The sequence below is a fragment of the Zasmidium cellare genome (assembly GCF_010093935.1).
Source record: "Zasmidium cellare ATCC 36951 unplaced genomic scaffold M409scaffold_21, whole genome shotgun sequence".
NCBI lineage: Eukaryota > Fungi > Ascomycota > Dothideomycetes > Mycosphaerellales > Mycosphaerellaceae > Zasmidium > Zasmidium cellare.
The window spans coordinates 137,328-154,067 of record NW_022986965.1 but is presented as its reverse complement, the minus strand read 5'-3'; the positions used below and the strand labels follow the sequence as shown (position 1 = coordinate 154,067).

At 54.5% G+C, this 16,740-nt stretch overlaps 6 protein-coding genes and 1 non-coding gene across 7 annotated transcripts; 4 read left to right on the top strand and 3 right to left on the bottom strand.

Moving 5' to 3' along the window:
* Nucleotides 1-548: 548 nt before the first annotated feature.
* M409DRAFT_23924 (uncharacterized protein) lies at nucleotides 549-2,287 on the top strand (the record flags this gene model as incomplete). The annotated part of the gene is made up of 2 exons (XM_033807001.1): nucleotides 549-773; nucleotides 836-2,287. The coding sequence occupies 2 exons, from the start codon at nucleotides 549-551 to the stop codon at nucleotides 2,285-2,287; spliced, it is 1,677 nt and encodes a 558-aa protein (XP_033666522.1).
* Nucleotides 2,288-3,051: 764 nt separating this feature from the next.
* Nucleotides 3,052-3,156, bottom strand: M409DRAFT_t40. Its single transcript has one exon. It is a non-coding gene; the product is annotated as a tRNA-Thr (tRNA).
* Nucleotides 3,157-3,819: 663 nt separating this feature from the next.
* M409DRAFT_67028 (uncharacterized protein) lies at nucleotides 3,820-5,062 on the top strand (the record flags this gene model as incomplete). The annotated part of the gene is made up of 3 exons (XM_033817221.1): nucleotides 3,820-3,846; nucleotides 3,919-4,000; nucleotides 4,053-5,062. 3 exons carry the CDS (start codon nucleotides 3,820-3,822, stop codon nucleotides 5,060-5,062), a joined length of 1,119 nt encoding a protein of 372 aa, XP_033666521.1.
* A 739-nt stretch (nucleotides 5,063-5,801) lies between these two features.
* On the top strand, nucleotides 5,802-6,134 carry M409DRAFT_36889 (uncharacterized protein; the record flags this gene model as incomplete). The annotated part of the gene is made up of 1 exon (XM_033810630.1): nucleotides 5,802-6,134. A coding segment is annotated over one exon (333 nt), but the record flags the coding sequence as incomplete, so codon positions are not given.
* Nucleotides 6,135-7,639: 1,505 nt separating this feature from the next.
* M409DRAFT_23921 (uncharacterized protein) lies at nucleotides 7,640-9,073 on the bottom strand (the record flags this gene model as incomplete). Its single annotated transcript, XM_033807000.1, has 1 exon — nucleotides 7,640-9,073. One exon carries the CDS (start codon nucleotides 9,071-9,073, stop codon nucleotides 7,640-7,642), a length of 1,434 nt encoding a protein of 477 aa, XP_033666519.1.
* A 2,201-nt stretch (nucleotides 9,074-11,274) lies between these two features.
* M409DRAFT_55525 (uncharacterized protein) lies at nucleotides 11,275-12,038 on the bottom strand (the record flags this gene model as incomplete). The annotated part of the gene is made up of 2 exons (XM_033813030.1): nucleotides 11,275-11,657; nucleotides 11,783-12,038. 2 exons carry the CDS (start codon nucleotides 12,036-12,038, stop codon nucleotides 11,275-11,277), a joined length of 639 nt encoding a protein of 212 aa, XP_033666518.1.
* A 2,199-nt stretch (nucleotides 12,039-14,237) lies between these two features.
* M409DRAFT_55524 (uncharacterized protein) lies at nucleotides 14,238-16,612 on the top strand (the record flags this gene model as incomplete). Its single annotated transcript, XM_033813029.1, has 3 exons — nucleotides 14,238-14,542; nucleotides 14,592-15,329; nucleotides 15,385-16,612. 3 exons carry the CDS (start codon nucleotides 14,238-14,240, stop codon nucleotides 16,610-16,612), a joined length of 2,271 nt encoding a protein of 756 aa, XP_033666517.1.
* Nucleotides 16,613-16,740: the final 128 nt, after the last annotated feature.

The window sequence follows — 16,740 nt, the reverse complement described above, 5'->3', positions numbered from 1 at the left end:
ATCCCATTGACTAGCAACGAGGCTCGGTTGGGGGTATTGTAGCGCGTACATCTTAGAATGGCGGTGGAAGTGAATGTTGTAGTGAAGGAAGTCTCCAAGAAATGTGCAGAAGCCGATTCCAAACCACGGAACCAATCGGCACGCGCCCAGTCTCGTCTAGATTGCTGGAATCTGGAGAAGTCGCAGCCGCCGAGCCTCTTGTCGTGTGGGAGTCCAAGGGCTCGTCTGCTGCGCGATCTCCGGGGCACGCACGCATCCGCTGACAACCACGAGGAGAGGGGCGGGCTTTCTTGCTGCGCATTTCTTGGGAGACTTCTTGTCGTCTTGTTCTTCGCCTCTCCTTCTTTTATGACTGATAGAAGAGTGGCAGTGCTGGGCACGCTCGTTGTTCGTTCGCTCGCCCTTCCTTGTCTCGCCTCCCCGCGGGGTCTTCCTTTCTTGAGATCATCCAAGTGAATGACAACATGCGGGACGGGAGGCGATTTGGCTAACTCTCTACCACTACTCCTGCTCCTCGCACCGCTGCTCCTCATTGTCGTACATCGACCATGATGGCCTCGTATACCCTCCGGACAGCCGCCGCGCTGTGCGCTCTTCTGGGTCTCGCCGCCGCGCAATCGATCTCGCCTGCGAATGCCACGACGGCGAATGGATTGGAGACTGAAGGGTTGAATGATAGTCTACAACTCGCAATTGCGCACTCGCCGGATAGCACGTCGATCACGGTATTTCCTGTCGCTGGGCTGACCAGTTCGGCGATCCATTACACGCCGGTAACACCGTCCCACATCTCTGGTAGTCCATGGCATCCGTACTGACGAGGTTGTGTTTTTAGAACGAAGGCTACCGCGGCCCTATCCTCCTCGCCAACGCCTCGAGCCAGCTCAGCCTCGACCCGCAAGACGTCGCCTTTATCTCGTGCGATCCCTATACCGGCAACATCCAACCCTCGGACGTCTTCAGCGCCGCTGCAGGTGACAATGTCTCAGCCATCGTCCTGTACTCCGAGCGCTCGGCTGGCTGCATGTTCAACGAAGACACCAACAACGAGTACGGTCGCGTGTATAGCATGAGGACATCGAATAGCACGAAAGAGATGTTGGAGTTGGTGAATAGTTTGAATACCGGGAACAACGGAAACAACGCCCAGTCGGCGTATGCGTTTGTCGCGCCGCGCGATGCGATTTCGAGTACCAGTTCGAGCAACGGGACTGCGAACGGGACGGGGAATGGCAATCAGCAGCAGAATGCGCTGGGACCCTCTCCCAGTACGGCTGTGGCGATGATTATTCTGTACTCGATCACGGGTGTCATCACAGCTCTGTTCTTGATTATCATCATCATGGGCGCGGTCAGGGCTCATCGACATCCGGAGAGATATGGACCTCGCAATGGAATCGGCAGGCCGAGGCAGAGTCGAGCACGAGGACTTGCGATGGCGATGTTGGAGACGATTCCGATTGTGAAGTTTGGGGATCGCGAGCAGAATCCCAAGGCGAGTGATGTTGAATTGGCGGAAGGACAGCATGGTCAGGTTGAGGTCGTGCCGGAGCAGGATGCTATAAGAGCTGCACCAAATGCAAACGCCACGGACGAAGAAGCGAATAAAGATGGCGCCCATGAAACGAGTAGGGAGCCACAGACGCCTGCGGCAGAGGACGGAATTGGCGGAGCCGTGGCCAACGAACAACCCAAGCCAAACGAAGAACACCAAGGCTGCAGCATCTGCACCGAAGACTTCCAAGTCGGCGAAGACCAGCGTGTCCTGCCTTGCGACCACCGCTTCCACCCAGCATGCATCGACCCCTGGCTATTGAACGTATCCGGAACCTGCCCATTATGCCGAATCGATCTTCGTCCCGACAACGAGGACGAAGACGGGCCTGAGGACCCGGACCACATCCTCCGTGAAGGCGAGCCGGGTGAGATGCCGCCACCTCTAGCAGAGCAGAACGATTCTCGTCGCGCGAGTGTGCGAAGAAGTATCCTCGCGGGCGTAATGGGTGTACGTCGACCGGAACGCATGACGAGGGAGGAACGTGTAGCCGCGTTGAGACAGTACCGCGCGCAGCAGAATGCCAGGACCGTGGCGGAACGGCATCAGAGTGTCTCTGAGAACAATCTGGAGACTGTCGCTGAAGGACAGGAGGAAGAAGGCGAGACCTCTGTGCGGAGGCGGCTGAGGAATGCGTTTAGGATACGGACGAGGAGGACGGGAGAGGAGCAGCAAGAGGATAGGGATAGGAGGAGGGATGGGACGTTTGCTGGGGGTGTCGGACGGGCGTAGTATGATGAGGGTGTGGGATGGCGTTTAGGGAATTGGGGGATATGATGGATGGTGGAGATATGATTGAATGAATTTATGTATGGGAATCCGGGATGTTGCATTCCTCTGGCGTTTGGGTTTGGAGAGGATGGGTGAGGGATGGGGTCTGTGAGATCAGAATGGTTGTGTATAGGATGAGAGAGAGTCTGGGAAGACTTCTAACACGTCTCAATGCCAATGACGAGAAAGATTGAATGTTGAGCTGGCTGTTCCGCTCGTTTTGTTTCTATAAACTCGTCTCTCAAATGGGATTGGGACTTGCTGATTGTTCGCAGCTTTAGGCGCGGCTTGAGAAGGTGTGGTTACGAGTAGTGACTACTCAGTGTTCTGCTTCTGCTCACGCTCTTCGAGCACCTTTGGACAGCGTGTGTATGCTGATCTTGTGGTCAAAATGCCACCTTTTCTTGATCGATTGAATTCAAGCAGTGTTCACTGTCGACTGTAGGGACAAAAAGACGTCTGAAGCCGGCTTCTTGTATCAGAAGTCTTGCTGTGCTCCTTCAAGAACATGACTTTGGTACCCTTCATCCTCCATCTGACCAAACCAAACCTGCCACTGTCTCATCAAGACCGTCTCACCTTCGTTTCCGCCATGGCAAGTCTACGTCCTATGCAGGAGCAAAAAGATTAATAGCTCCTAGCAAACACACAAAAAGAACAGGATATTTCAAGTTGCCCACTCCCCTGGATACTGTTAGTTGGTAGCTATTGCTCACGGAACTAATTAAACGCATACCGAATCGAACGAGGGATCTTCTCATGAACATATCAAACGCGGTTTTGAACACGTGGAATACGAGTGAGACGCTGTACCACTAAGCCAAGCGGGCTTTGAACAGATGGTTAGGACGGATCTGATTGGTGGCGAAAATCGCTAATCTGAATATCTCTACTCAATCATACGAAAGGGGCCGAAAACTACCATAGCTGGCACACGGCATTGGCACTGGCCAAGTGTTGTCAATCCTGGAACAGCTGTGTGCTACAAATTCGCTGTGGGTGCCTGGTTTGCAGTGTTGCACTCCATTGATCAGGGGGCGGGTCAAAGAATTTCCGGATCTGTTTGAAGCTACCTCCCAAAGTCAGAACGCATTCGTTCTCTCCCCGACTTACAACATTACACACTTCCTCAGCTCCTAGCCTAGATGCCATGCGAGTTCAGCGTAATGTCTTGCTAGCATCGATTACTTCATACATTACGCTGGTCTCTACGTTCAGTGGCTTCCCGTATGCTCGGCGCTGTTCTTGCCTTGCTAAGCACGGACATCCACAGGCCAGGTCTTACGCAAAGGCGCAATGCGACTAGGCAAGTTACGATATGTTCAGCCTTCTGATCTCTTGATGTTTGCGCAATACCGATATCGCTGTTGATGACCGCTTCGGAGACGTCCAAGCACCCCTCGGAGCGTTCCGAGCTCACGGTCTTGATGCGAGTCCTTCCCCTCCCTTGCTGCCAAATCTTTCTTTAGGTCTTGCAATCGAAAGGAAAAGCTATGGCAACTGCGCTGACGCGTTCGCCAGTATGGCGTCGACTACGGCTAGATTCGAGTCATGGTTGCAAGATCCCACGGCGAGCTTACTACTCTTCCCAGCCAACACCTCGCGTGGCTGTCCTGCATCAAGCTATTGAGCCTCCCATCATCAACGGGGTTCGCAAGCCTATGAAGCCTGGCGGTATGCACACGTACTATGACTACTTCTTTGCCGGAGACTGACGTGCTTGTAGGCTATCAAGACTCTGGGGCAGACATTGCATACGTGCTACGTGAGAGCTGCAAGATACCGATCGCAACACCTCAGGCAAACCTGGACCCTCGAAAGGATGAAGGATGGTGTTTTCCGGATACCGAAGAAGGTATCGTAGCGGCAGTGAAGTCTGGAGCTAACTGCCTGTGGGCGAATACCATCTTGTTTAGCAATCACCCACTGCAAGTTTCAAGTCAACTGGATGGATATGCGAGCCACGTCAAAGTTGTCGGCCAACCGCCTCGCCTCGTTGAAGCGTACGACGACAAGAACTTTGTCAATGCATTCCTTCGAAAGCAAAGCTACTTCACAATGCCCAAATCGTTTGTGGCGCCCAACAGCTCGAATATTGAGTCTTTGTTGAAGAACCATGATCTCACTCTTCCAGTCGTTGCGAAGCCTCTCCGCGGACGAGGCAGCCAGGGTGTGAAAGTTTGTCGAACGATACAGGATCTATCATCTCATATCGATAGCTTGGGCCCGAGCAATGCCATGCTCGAGGAATACCTCAGCGGCGTCGAGGGAACTGTCACGGTTATGCCACCATCCGACAGCAAGCCGGACTACTGGGCCATGCCTGTCGTGGTACGCTTCAATCACGAAGATGGCATTGCACCATACAACGGTGTCGTTGCCGTGACAGCCAATTCTCGGGTTGTACCTCAAGAAGAAGCGAATAACGATCCAGCGTTTGACAGAGTGCAGAGAGAGTGTGAGGCGGTGGCAAGAATGCTGAAAGTCAAGGCACCTATACGAATTGATGTGAGGAAATGTTCAGAGCAGGCAGGAGCGACTTTCTTGCTGTTCGATGTCAACATGAAACCTAACATGACCGCACCTGGACGACCCGGAAGAGAAGATCAAGCAAGCCTTACGGCCCTGGCTGCTGCTGGGCTTGGATGGACACCTGCAGATTTGCTGCAGAACATCTTGGAGACTGCATCGACCTTGAAAGATCTGAGGAACATTGAATTGCCGATTCGAGAATGATGACGCTTTCAGGAGACGACTATTCAGTGTACGTCGAACCACCAGAGACTTGGCATAATCAAAACTTGATTGACGTCGAGGCCGCCCGGACGCGCAACGATGGCTGCACATGCATATGCAGCTAAGCTGACGAGGACTAGTCGAGTTTGCCCGGCCGCCAGCCAGCTGTGCTGCGGTCTGGGCGGCTTGCTCAGCTCACTCACTCACAAAAACGTCTGGACTCCATGATGACGGGCGAAGTTTTCATGAGACCATTGGAGGTTCCACCTCTGCCCACGCTTGTGAAATGGCGGACAACAATGGCAACGCTTTCTTCACTGAGAGCCCGTCGATGATGTGGGATCCCTTCCTGGACCCGAGCATACCGCCTTTGGATCTGGATGGCAGTGGACTTGAACAACTCTTTCCCAACAACAATGCCGGGGTCGAACATTGGCTTCAGGACTCGAGCACTGGTAGCGATCAACCTGATCTAACAAGTCGCCATGGGCATGCTCGAGCCTTGTCAACGTCAGCCATTCCACCTGAGATCAACATCGATTTTGCGCCGCCAACGATAGCACAGCCCTCCCACCATGTCAATCATGGCGTTAGAGAGGGATCTGGAGACTGGTATCAAAGTCCCACGTTATTACCATTTGACGCTCGACAACGTTCACGGCCGTCGTCGCCTGCGCGAAGCATCGGATCGATGGGCCGTGTTCGAAGCTCCAGCACAGGTTCAATACAGCGTGATTACATGCTAGATCTTGCCGACTCCCAAGGTCCTCCAGCTCCGCAGTCGTCACGCGTGCAAAAGCATCCTGCAACCTTTCAATGCACTCTTTGCCCAAAGAGATTCACACGAGCGTACAACTTGCGATCCCACCTGCGCACCCATACCGATGAACGACCTTTCCTGTGTACAGTCTGCGGCAAGGCCTTCGCACGTCAGCATGACCGTAAAAGACATGAAGGCTTGCATTCCGGCGAGAAGAAGTTTGTCTGCAGGGGTGATCTGAAAACGGGAGCTCAGTGGGGTTGTGGAAGACGCTTCGCACGTGCCGATGCCCTCTACCGCCATTTCCGGTCAGAAGCCGGGCTGGTCTGTATACGATCACTGGCACAAGAAGAAGGCCCTCAGATGCAGGCTGCGTGGATGGAAGCGTATGCTCAGCAACAAAACGTCGGCGAAATCGGCTCAGGCATGGATACAAACCCAGGCGCCCGAGCTTTACTCCCGGCAGCATTGCTTGCTCAGTATCCAACGTTGGCCAACGTGCAGCCCGATGACTTCAGGACTTCTGATGCCATGAGTCCACCATCTCGCACAAGCTCGTTTGGGGGAAGCTCGTATGGTAGCAATGGTTATGGGAGCTTCGGTTACGAACGCAGTGTTTCTCGGCAGGTGTCTGACACCAGTCTGCACTCCATGTACAGCGCAACATCCTTTGCGAGTCTACGTGGAACTCGCATAACCAGCGGCTACGAGTGCAATCAATGCGGTGCTACATTCGACGTTCCGAGTGAGCTGCGTCACCACGAGAGAAACCACTTACCTAAGGAGTCGAGACCCCATGCTTGCATTCACTGCGGCGAACGGTTTCTCTATCCCAAGGATGTTCAGAGGCACATTGGCCGAAAACATCCGGGTGTACAGTGCTCTCCCGTAAAATATCCGGCATCATCTCATACTACTCAAGGCAGCGCAGAGGAGCTGGGGATTGGCGGCTTTGCTTCAAGTCCATATTTGACAGCAGTCGATCCAAATATGGACGGCATAAGCCACGGATCGCCACGTTTTTCACAACAGGCACAGATCAACGTACTTCCAGAGTTCCCCAGGCTCGATTTCAACTCGACCGATTGGATGGACTCGTCGATGTTGCAGCCGGACATGAATGCACTGCCGTCCTCGGCGAACGCCGCAGATGGAACACACCTAAATGAAGACGGACATAACAACTACGAAGAACATAATGAAAATGGGATAGCCGATCACCTTGATAGCGGTGCCATCCCTCGAAGCAGATCCGCCGAAATCCTCCACCTCAAGACGGCCCTCGAAACCGCCGAAAGAGACGCCAAACTCTGGCGAGAGGAACGCAACTTCTACGCCGAGCTCCTCCAAGAGAGCATGGCTCCTGAAGACCTCAGCGTCGCCTTGCGCTTCGTCCATCGAAACGAGATCGTCTCTCCCGTCAGACGAGCTCGAGGCTGGCTTGGAGGGATCTGGACGCTGTTTCGGGCGAGGAAGAAAGGCGAGGAAGAAGATGAGGAGCATAGGGCGGCTAGCAGGGCTGTGGTGAATTTGGCTGCGCAGCTTGAGCGTATGGATGTTGGTGGGAGTCCGGTGGGGGGAGGGAGAAGAGTTAGTAGTGAGAAGGGGTCGAGAAGTTCGAGCCCGATAAGGGCGAAGTGGAGGGAGTTTGAGGGGTGGGTTTCTGGGGGAAAATGAGCGATGAGATGCGAAGGTCATGTTAAAGATACAACTACACTCGATTGATAAAGAGACTACGAACAATTCATCGATTATAAAACGCCTATTCTCCCGGGACCATGCCAGAACTTGCATCACTTCATCAATCGTATCGTCTTCTATCTCCTCCCCGCTGGGGGGAATCCATTAATCGGATTCGCACCAAGACTCACAGCAAACGTAGTCGTCGTCGACAACGTCGTCGGCGCCGCAGGCGGCAGCCCATTCACAGGGTTCAAGCCAGTCGTATCCGCCGGTGGAAGCCCATTGACTGGATTGACGCCCGCACTCGCTGTGGACGAAGTCGGTGCTGCCGGGGGCAATCCATTGATCGGGTTCAACCCTGTCGATGCAGCTGGCGGTAATCCATTGATGGGGTTGGCGCCAGGAGGTGCGGAGCTTTCGCTGGGCTCGGCGGGCGTGCTCGATGCTGCTGTGCTGGATGCTGGGGGAGGGGCGGCGGAGGTAGTGCTGCCGCTCCCGACAGTTGGGCCTCCGGCGATACATGTTGAGAAGACAGCCGCGCTGGTTGAATAGATATTAAGCGAAGACGTCGACGCGGACTCCAAATTTCCAAAGGCGAAGATCCCGTCTAATTGCACCCCTACTCCAATGTCCAGGTCGACGCCGAGGGTTTGGTCGCCGCCGCAGACTCCTGAAGAATCGGCTTCGGCTGTGAATGTGAGTCCTGCCTCGGGGCCTTCGAGTTGGATCCCACCTTCGACGCCCTCGCCGAAGACGCTCGCTTGCAGGACCAGAGCGACCGTGGGGCCTATGGTGCTTTGCAACGTCACCTGGCCCTGGATGTCCGGGTTGTTTGCGGTGAAGCTGGGCGAGAAGCCCGAGAGGGAGGGACTCGCGCCACCTTTGAGGGTGAAGTCTCCGTCTGTAAGAGTGAGGGTGAGGTCAATCGATGCGTCGATCTCGGCGCTGACTTGGCCTAGATCTGCTTGTGCGCCGACGATGAGGAAGAGGACGATTTTGGTGTCGAAGGGGCCGGAGGGGCTGCCGAGGGGGATCTCGGGGAAGTCGATCGAGGCGGCGGGGATGGCGTCGATGGCGCTGGAGATGGAGAGTTGAGGGGTGAGGGTGAATGATACACCGGTTGTTTGCAGCGTGACGGAAGCGTCACTGGGGGAGAGACCGTCGACTTCGACGCTCCATTGGAGGTTTCCTTGGGAGCTGAGGGTTCCGTCTAGGGAGACGCTGACGGGCCCGGCGACTTTCTTGTCGAAGATGTTGGGGATGTTGACTTTCTCGGCGAGGTTGACGTTGCCGCTGTCGCCGACCCGTCGCTGTAGGCCCGTCTGAGCGATGCCTGCTGAGCTGCCCGAGAGGTCCAGTGGCCGTTGAGGAGTTGGCCGAGAGGGGCGTTCGAGCCTGTCAATGTTACGGTCGAGGTGCCCGGTGTGAATGAGATCTGGCTGATGCCGTATGATTCGTACTGCTGCGCGGATGCCGAATTCCCGCTCGCTTGGGGAGTCGTCGAGCAATCCGTACCGCCTGTCACGAGGATGATGAGCCGAGACGGATCTTGGTTCACCCATTGCCATGCCGTCTGCGCTGTTTGAAAGTCCAAAGCACTGGAGAATTGGATCTACACGGAGTTCCCGGTGCAGCTCATGGTCTTTACCACGTTTGCGAAGCGTTCGGTGGATAGCAGCTGGGTATCAGAGCTGTTTGATCGACCGTTCAGCTGTACCAACGGGTTTCTTGGGTCGTTCGCTGAAGGACAGTCAGTCTTTTTACTCTGCAATAGATGAAACACCACTCACAATTCCCAAGGTAGAAGGTTTCCTGGCTTTGAAGTGTCACGGCAGGGGAGTTCGACCCCCCGTGAGAGTTTTCCAGTGGTCCCGATGCAGGGACGCTGGCGGCAGGGAGCCTCGACAGGTCAGCAGTTGCTTGCTGCAAGACCGCCATGAAGGCAATGGAGAAGAGTTCAGGAATCCGCATTGTATATTTTGGGACTCAAGGACTGAGAAAAGGGGGTTATGCTTGCTAGAATCAGGGAGAATGTCGATGATCGATGTCTTTGCAGTGTCAATGTCTTGGGTGGTTATTGGGATTGTAGCAGACACCATGTTGACTTCTGATCCGTACTTATGTGCAGTGGAGCGACTTCAACTAGACACTGGTTTGGGCAAGACTTCCATTCTGTAGGAGTTGTTGGGGGCCCTTGCACGTACCAAGTCCTTCTGATCCTCAGGCTTTCAGCTTGAACTCCGCTACGCCTCTTGCAAGAAGCCGTGTCCTACATCTGTCATAGACGAGAATAGAATACGAAAATGGAATGCTTGGGCAATGCTTCGATACCCAAGTGTGCTTGGAGCTTCCAAGTGCCATTCCTGCATCGATCAGATTTAGCGACTGCTTAGTCGAAGTGCTTTGAGCATTAGTCTGTCGGAAGCCTGGTCGCTAATGTTACGGCGTGTTGGTCACAGGACTAGACATCCTACCATGGAATCGCCAGGAAATGACTCCCATCTTCCAGCGCAATGCCCGAGTACTGCCCGACTCGAATGGCGAGGGACGTGTAGGTCGAGAACCGGATTTGACTAGCCACCCAGGAGAACTACTCCTTCATCCACTGCTAGTGACAGGCTTCAGTATCGTATAGACTATGACAGAGGGCGGGTAGTCGAGATGGCCAATTCCCGAAATAGCATTGTCGCTTGTATGTTATGTTTGCGAAGCGTGCCGGTGCTCGACAAGATCCCTGATTGATAGTTTCGTGTCTACCACAGATTTCTTTTTGATTTAGAAAACCAACACAGAGGTGAGCAGATCCTAGATCTCAATCCGTGTGCTCAGTCCATTTGGTGGAGGCAGTGTGACCATTCGTATAAGTGATCCTGGTGCGGAAGAACAGCAGACGCACTTTGTAGTCTTTAGATCCTCTTCGCCTAATGCGAGATTAGCGCAGGCTAAATCACTTCATGTTATTATTATCGATGCTTAGTCTTCAAGATTGTTTGATTCTGAAACATATACCAGCTGATGGCAGCAATGCTGAGAAGGGAGGATGGGCATGGTATATGGGGATCATCTTGCGAGCTTGTGGTGGCTGGAGACCTTCGATGGGAGCATTACGCGATCAGAGAAGGAGTCGACGTATTGAAAAGAACTTTGGCTCAACTGATGAAGGAGAGCTTGCTCGTTCGATGGGGGCAGAGGTTCGAAAGTGTTGCCCATGCTCTCTGTTCTTTGGACTTTGGCAATCCCAAGTCCACACATGCTTCTTGCTTACACTATTCGTGGCCCAGTATGGTAGTCTCAAATGGAGCAGTCTGCAGAGATTCGGAGGGTTTTTGGCCCGCTCGTAGTCTGTACGGTCGAAGTCCTGCGAGCAAGCAAAGAGCCATCCAAGATGTCGCCGGGCCTGGCAAGAGGGATGTAGCATCAGCAAGATCTTGGCGAATGCCAAAAATCTGTGAGTGATGACACAAATCTGTTCACTTCCGCTGACCTATACGAGCTTTGGAGAAGTCTTCCCCCAGCTATGTGTCTTGCGGCCACTACTGGAAACAGGACTTGTCTCCTGACAACCTGGAAGTTCCTGAGCACGTCGACCTTCCACAGTCCCACGTGGCATGGCTCGCATCCTTAGCGTCTGTCACGGATTGATTATTTGGCGGTGATAAGCGAGTTTTAGAGCCACCGCTGTCATGAGTGAGAGAAGGTGTTTGCCTTTTGCGAACCACCAACCTTTTCGTCGTGGATATTCACTTATCAACCCCATCAAATGCGGGGATTAGATTTTCTGGATGGCACAGCAGACGCTGCTTGACGTGGCAGGCCGGGACTCGTCCAAAATCGCAGGCCTGCGATGCTCCTCGTCATTGCGTCCTGTCTTCGTGAATCGAGCATACTCGTCCAGGATGCCTGAGGTCGTGGGGGATTTTGATCGCAAGGACACGGATCCTATGGCTAAAGGCACTCCAAGATGACTCCTCCATCCCCTCGCAGGAGTGTTGGTGCCGCCGCATTCGCATAACCCTCGCAAGTCCTTGATTCGTTCGGAGTTGATGTGCGTGAGATGGAAGCAACGAATTGAGTTTGCGGAGCCATGGGTTGCCTTGCTTGGTGTCCGCTCCCGCCACTCCGCCCGCCAACGGTGCCAGGATAGCCATGTGTCTGTTATTGGTCAGTTTGGACGACACGTCCTGAATGTGTCCTTGACAGGGAGGATATTGTGCCGCTGATGGCGAGGTCCTGACCAGTAGAGCGACGGGCATACGCAAGGCGATGCCCTCACCGACCTAATCGCATCCGTGAATCGTTGGCAGGCCGTTTCTGACCCGAGGAACGCGTCGTCAAGGGCGTTGAAGGAGGAGACGAGGAGACGAAGAGGTCGTACATGGGGTACTCATTGTTGGTCAGACAGATTGAAGAGCAAGAACCGAAAGAGATGGTCCATCGTAGCTGCATGTCGGCCGGGACAGAGCTTGGCGCCCACAAGATGGAGGAAGCAAGGCGGCAGTCGAGGCCCAGGCACCAGAGGACACCCATCTCCATTACACGATGGCCTTCCACGGGAGTTTGATACTGTCCTGTGGCATCTCGGTGCTAGTGGGCAACACATCCATGCAGATGACATGGCGGTCCTCGTGACTCAGACCAGCGTCGGCGTCCACGGTTCTTCCGGATGAGTGACCAGTCGCGATACTCATATCAACTCGCCGCTGGGTTAAGATGCACAAACTGCAGTCCAGTCAACCACATTGCCACCCTTGGTGGATCACCGGGCAATTTCCGGACTACGCGACATATGCCGCACGCCATGTTATAAAGCCAGCACCGCTACCCCGAGATGGAAATTGCGGCCGTTGCAAAACTTTTCCACTTGCAAATGGTCCATGTGGCACTTTCTCGTGAGTCTCGTTTTTCTCTGCTTCACTCTTTAGAAGTGCGTGGCTTCATTGCGTGGAAATCTTAACTCCAGCTGCTCGCTCCAGGGAATGACGACGCCAGCCTCAGGATGCCAGATCAAGTACCTCTACGGACCTTCACAGCTTCACGACTCCAGGAAACCGAAGGGAGATTGTTTTCCGATACGAAAATCTCTCAGAAAGACTCCGCATGCACAGGGTGTCCACCAGACGAAGGCTTGACATCGGAGATTGACCTGGGAACGGCCAGACTTCAACCCATGTGTTGCAACGAGCAGCCAGTTGAAAACAGCTCGTGTGCAGGTATCTTAGACGCGGAGTACGCGGAATCTCCTGCTATGGATTTTCTCTGAGGTTCGAATCGGTTCACACGAGCCATGCCGACGAAACCACGGCGGTGCCAGTCTATTGAGGAAGTGCGCCAGGTTCCGAATCGTCACAGATCTCCGGTCCGGAAGTACGCGACCGCGATGTGAAGCATGAGGAGTGCATACCCGCTAGAGACGCCGAAAATGCATGTTGGAGAGCGGCTGGAAGCGCCACCACGCTCGGTAACGCCGGCGTGAACCGTTCGAAGCAATGAGACAGACGAGCGCACTGGGTCTTCGACAGTCGACAAAAGACCGTTTTCCCAGCATCAGTTTTCCAAAGCGAAGACAACCGCGTGACTCTGGACTGGTATAGTGGTACCGCCCGCACCGCTAGCGCTACCCGATCTTTTGCACCGCACCGCACGCAGTCTCTTGCAAACCTCCTTCGCACGAGCTGCAGACTCACATCAGCTGGCCGCTGGACCCAGGACACGACGCCGCGATAGGGCTAGCCTAGCCACGCACTCCATTCATGCTGCCAGCGGTCCGCCGGGCGTAATACGAATAGTAGTAGCTCGTGCGCTGTTTGCCGGGGACCATCGGCTCACCCACGGTCCCACCGCGCCAGCGTGGAGTTTCAGCACCGCCTCTCACATTGCTTCCTCAGTCGTCGTCTCTTGGGCCCAGGAACGCGAATGCGATGGCAATGGCAAAGACCTCTCCAGCGCGATGAAGCCAAACGATCCCTCCCCGGCGGCTATCAACCAGGCGTGGCATCGCACCAAAACCTACCTCGCTGTACTTCATTCACTCACCGGTATGGGTTTCCGCAAATCAGGTGCTTCAGAATCGTGGCCATGGTCAATCGAATGGGTGGTATTAGGACCGCATCCCTCGCGCTGCCCAAGGGATCCGTGAAGCATTATTCTCCTAACGCAATCGGTACATGTTTTCCCGCCAGATGTTATCACTGCGCCGAGCTTGCGGCTCTGCTGTCTTTCCTCGCAGCGCGTTCCACCACTGAATCCAGTCGATTGCGGCGATCACACACGTATCCGGAGCCTGCAGCTGTGGCCGGCTAACGACAACACGACAGACGGCGTGCTCCCCACGAGACTCGCGGCATCATCACCTTTTGTCATTCAACTGGGTCTGCTCTGCCATCATTTGACTCGCTGCTGACCCCAGTCTCCGACTTCACAATCCTTCACGCCAAGTACGTAGTACCCCAGCTAGCCAAAAGGCAAAAGATGCCCCAGGCTATTAACGTGAGTGCTCGTCCTGTCTCTGATCGCATACTTCACACTTTCTCCCAGTCTCTTGCCAGTCCGCTCTGCCCAATCGAGCGATTGCGCTTACGAGTGGCCGCTTCTCGAAGGATGTATATGAGAAAACCGTCTTTGCCTTCCTGCAGTCCGCTGTCCTCCATCGTACTGCTCAAGCGGCCTCTACGCCCACAACCACCACGACCGCCCGAGTAGCCTTGTTGCTACTTCTGAAAGAGCATTGAAGATATGGGGACACGTCCAGCCTCGTTCCAGCCGAGCAAGATCTCGAGGCGAAACCGACTCACCAGCCGACTCACAAGGATAAAGCGGTACCCGTGCCCAGAGCTCCATTGCCGCAGCGCGTTCAACAGAGACTCGGACTTGCAAAGACACCGCAAATGCATTCACGATCGTATACCTACTCTTGGGGACACATGCGTCTATCGCTGTACTGTGCCTGGCTGCGCGGGCAGACGGAAGCGACTTGATCACTTCAAGAAGCATGTCAAGCAAGCCCACCCGGATCATGACCTCGACTGCGTTGTCCGCGAGTATGTCACACATCTACGTAGAGCTTTTCAAGCGCTAATCACTCATCAGATCTGCCGTTCCTGTCGTCGATACCTTGCGCACAAACTTCGAAGATTCAAGGTCTCGCCAAAGGAGCTCTGAAGTTGAAGCACACCATCATCATTCAGCATCATACGCCGAGCTTGAGTACGCCGAGCTTGAGTACGCCGAGGATGACTGTTCTGAACGCATCCATGGTGAAGCAGCTCAACAGTACTCGGAACTCACCAAAAGCCTGCCACGCTCTTCAGACACCCTGTCGCAGCCTCCTCTCCGAGCCACGCGGGCCTCCTCAAGGGCTCCTATCAAGTACAGCCAGTCCCCATTGGGAGTGGACGAAGGAGGTGCTGCACTCAACCACGCCACCATCGTGAAGATACTTCAGAGACTCAATACCATACACGTAAACTGGACACAATGTTCGGAGCTGCCTACCGATCCAACCTCCTTCGTCCCCTCTATTGAGCATGACAGTCGTGTCGTTCCGAGCGATGGCTACGGTGACAATTACAACCAGGCTTCGGGATGTTTCCACGGCCTGCTACCTACTGGCAATGGAGGTCCCAGCAGTGGCGGCGGCCCTGGCAAAGGGAAGGAGCCCGCCAGAGGACAAGGCTGGCGAAATGCCAATGCATCTGACGCCAGATCGAATGCAACCTCGGATGGTGTATTAAGTGGACTACCCTGTGTCTTCTGCCTGTTCCACGACCCAACAGATGATCCCACTCGTGATTGCTGCACGCGGAAACGATACATTTGCTACTTATGGTAGGTTTCGTTCCCATGATCGTTGTGACAACATGGAGACTGACTTCGTCATCAGGCCTCATCACTACCGACACGACTTCACCTGCTGCTGGACGTGCTTCACGAGGTTCGAAAATCGAGAAGCGCTTGAGCTTCATCGGCGAAACGGTTGTACATCTATCTGTCTGGACCCAGCCTGTCGGAACTACGACAGGCCATCTACAGCAGACTCACCATGCACACACAATACTCAGTTTTCGGCGATTGTCAGATGGCAACGACTTTATCGAGAGGCCCATCACCTCGCCCGTGGTGTCTGGATACCTGACCCGACCCGTCTACAACAAGACGTGCCGGACAATCTACCGCCACATCATCCGATGTTCCCATGGTCGCAACCAGTCCCCGTTCATGGCGCAGCGCCCATGCCTGCCACCAACGGGACCATCCCTGGCCCGCCGTTTGCAAACATGCTCGCTGGCATAGGTGGCGGAATCGATGGGAATTTTCCCCAAAATGCACCTCAACCGCCACAAGTTCCGGAGACGGATCAAGATCGTTTGAGATCCATACTGGAGATAGTCTGGGCACGCGTGAACAGACGAGTTCCGTCCTGGACCTGGGCATCCCATGACCTCTGGCAACGTGTACCTGCAGTGAACTCCCAAGTCCTTCTCACGTTACCTGTGGAAGCGGTATCAGTGACGCAAAGGCTCCAAGTATTGGCCGCCCATTATGCCATGCTCATTCAAGAACCTTCGACCAGGACCCCCGAACACTGGCTCTTGGTGCGCCGGAGTACTATTCCGCTGATTGGAGATCTCGTCGACGTCCCCATAGAATGTCCGTGGGATTTGGCTCAAGCTGGGCCGTCGATATTCCGAGCGACTGTGCACGGCCCAGAGATCGATCCGGCGTTGAGCAGCCAGTCTTCAATGTCGACACTGAACGCTGCCACCGGCCTGGCCTCTACTACAGGCAGAGACCTACAATCAATCTCTTCAGCAGCTTTGACCGCAACTAACGACTTCTGGCAAGTGGACCTGAGCCAACCCTCGCAGAATCCGACGCCTCAAACGCCGATGGATCGTCGACCAAGTCGTGGCTCCTTGACCAGCCCTTCGGAAGGACCTCTTTACTCGGCCACGCCTTCCATGAATGTTTCTCCTTTCCACGCGGGTCCTCCAACACGGCCGCCAAAACGGCCGCCAACACAGCCTCGACACCAGCAGCACACTGCCACGCAATCAGATGATTTCTCCGAACTTTTCAATGACCTGGACGATAATGAAGAAGAGACCTAGCTTGATGACCCTGATTGATGGAGTACACATTAAAGAAAAACACGGCCTTATACTAACGAATTCTTAACGATATATTGCTTGCTATGGCGTCCGACACGCCTGCGTTCGCTACTGCTGAATGACTTGTA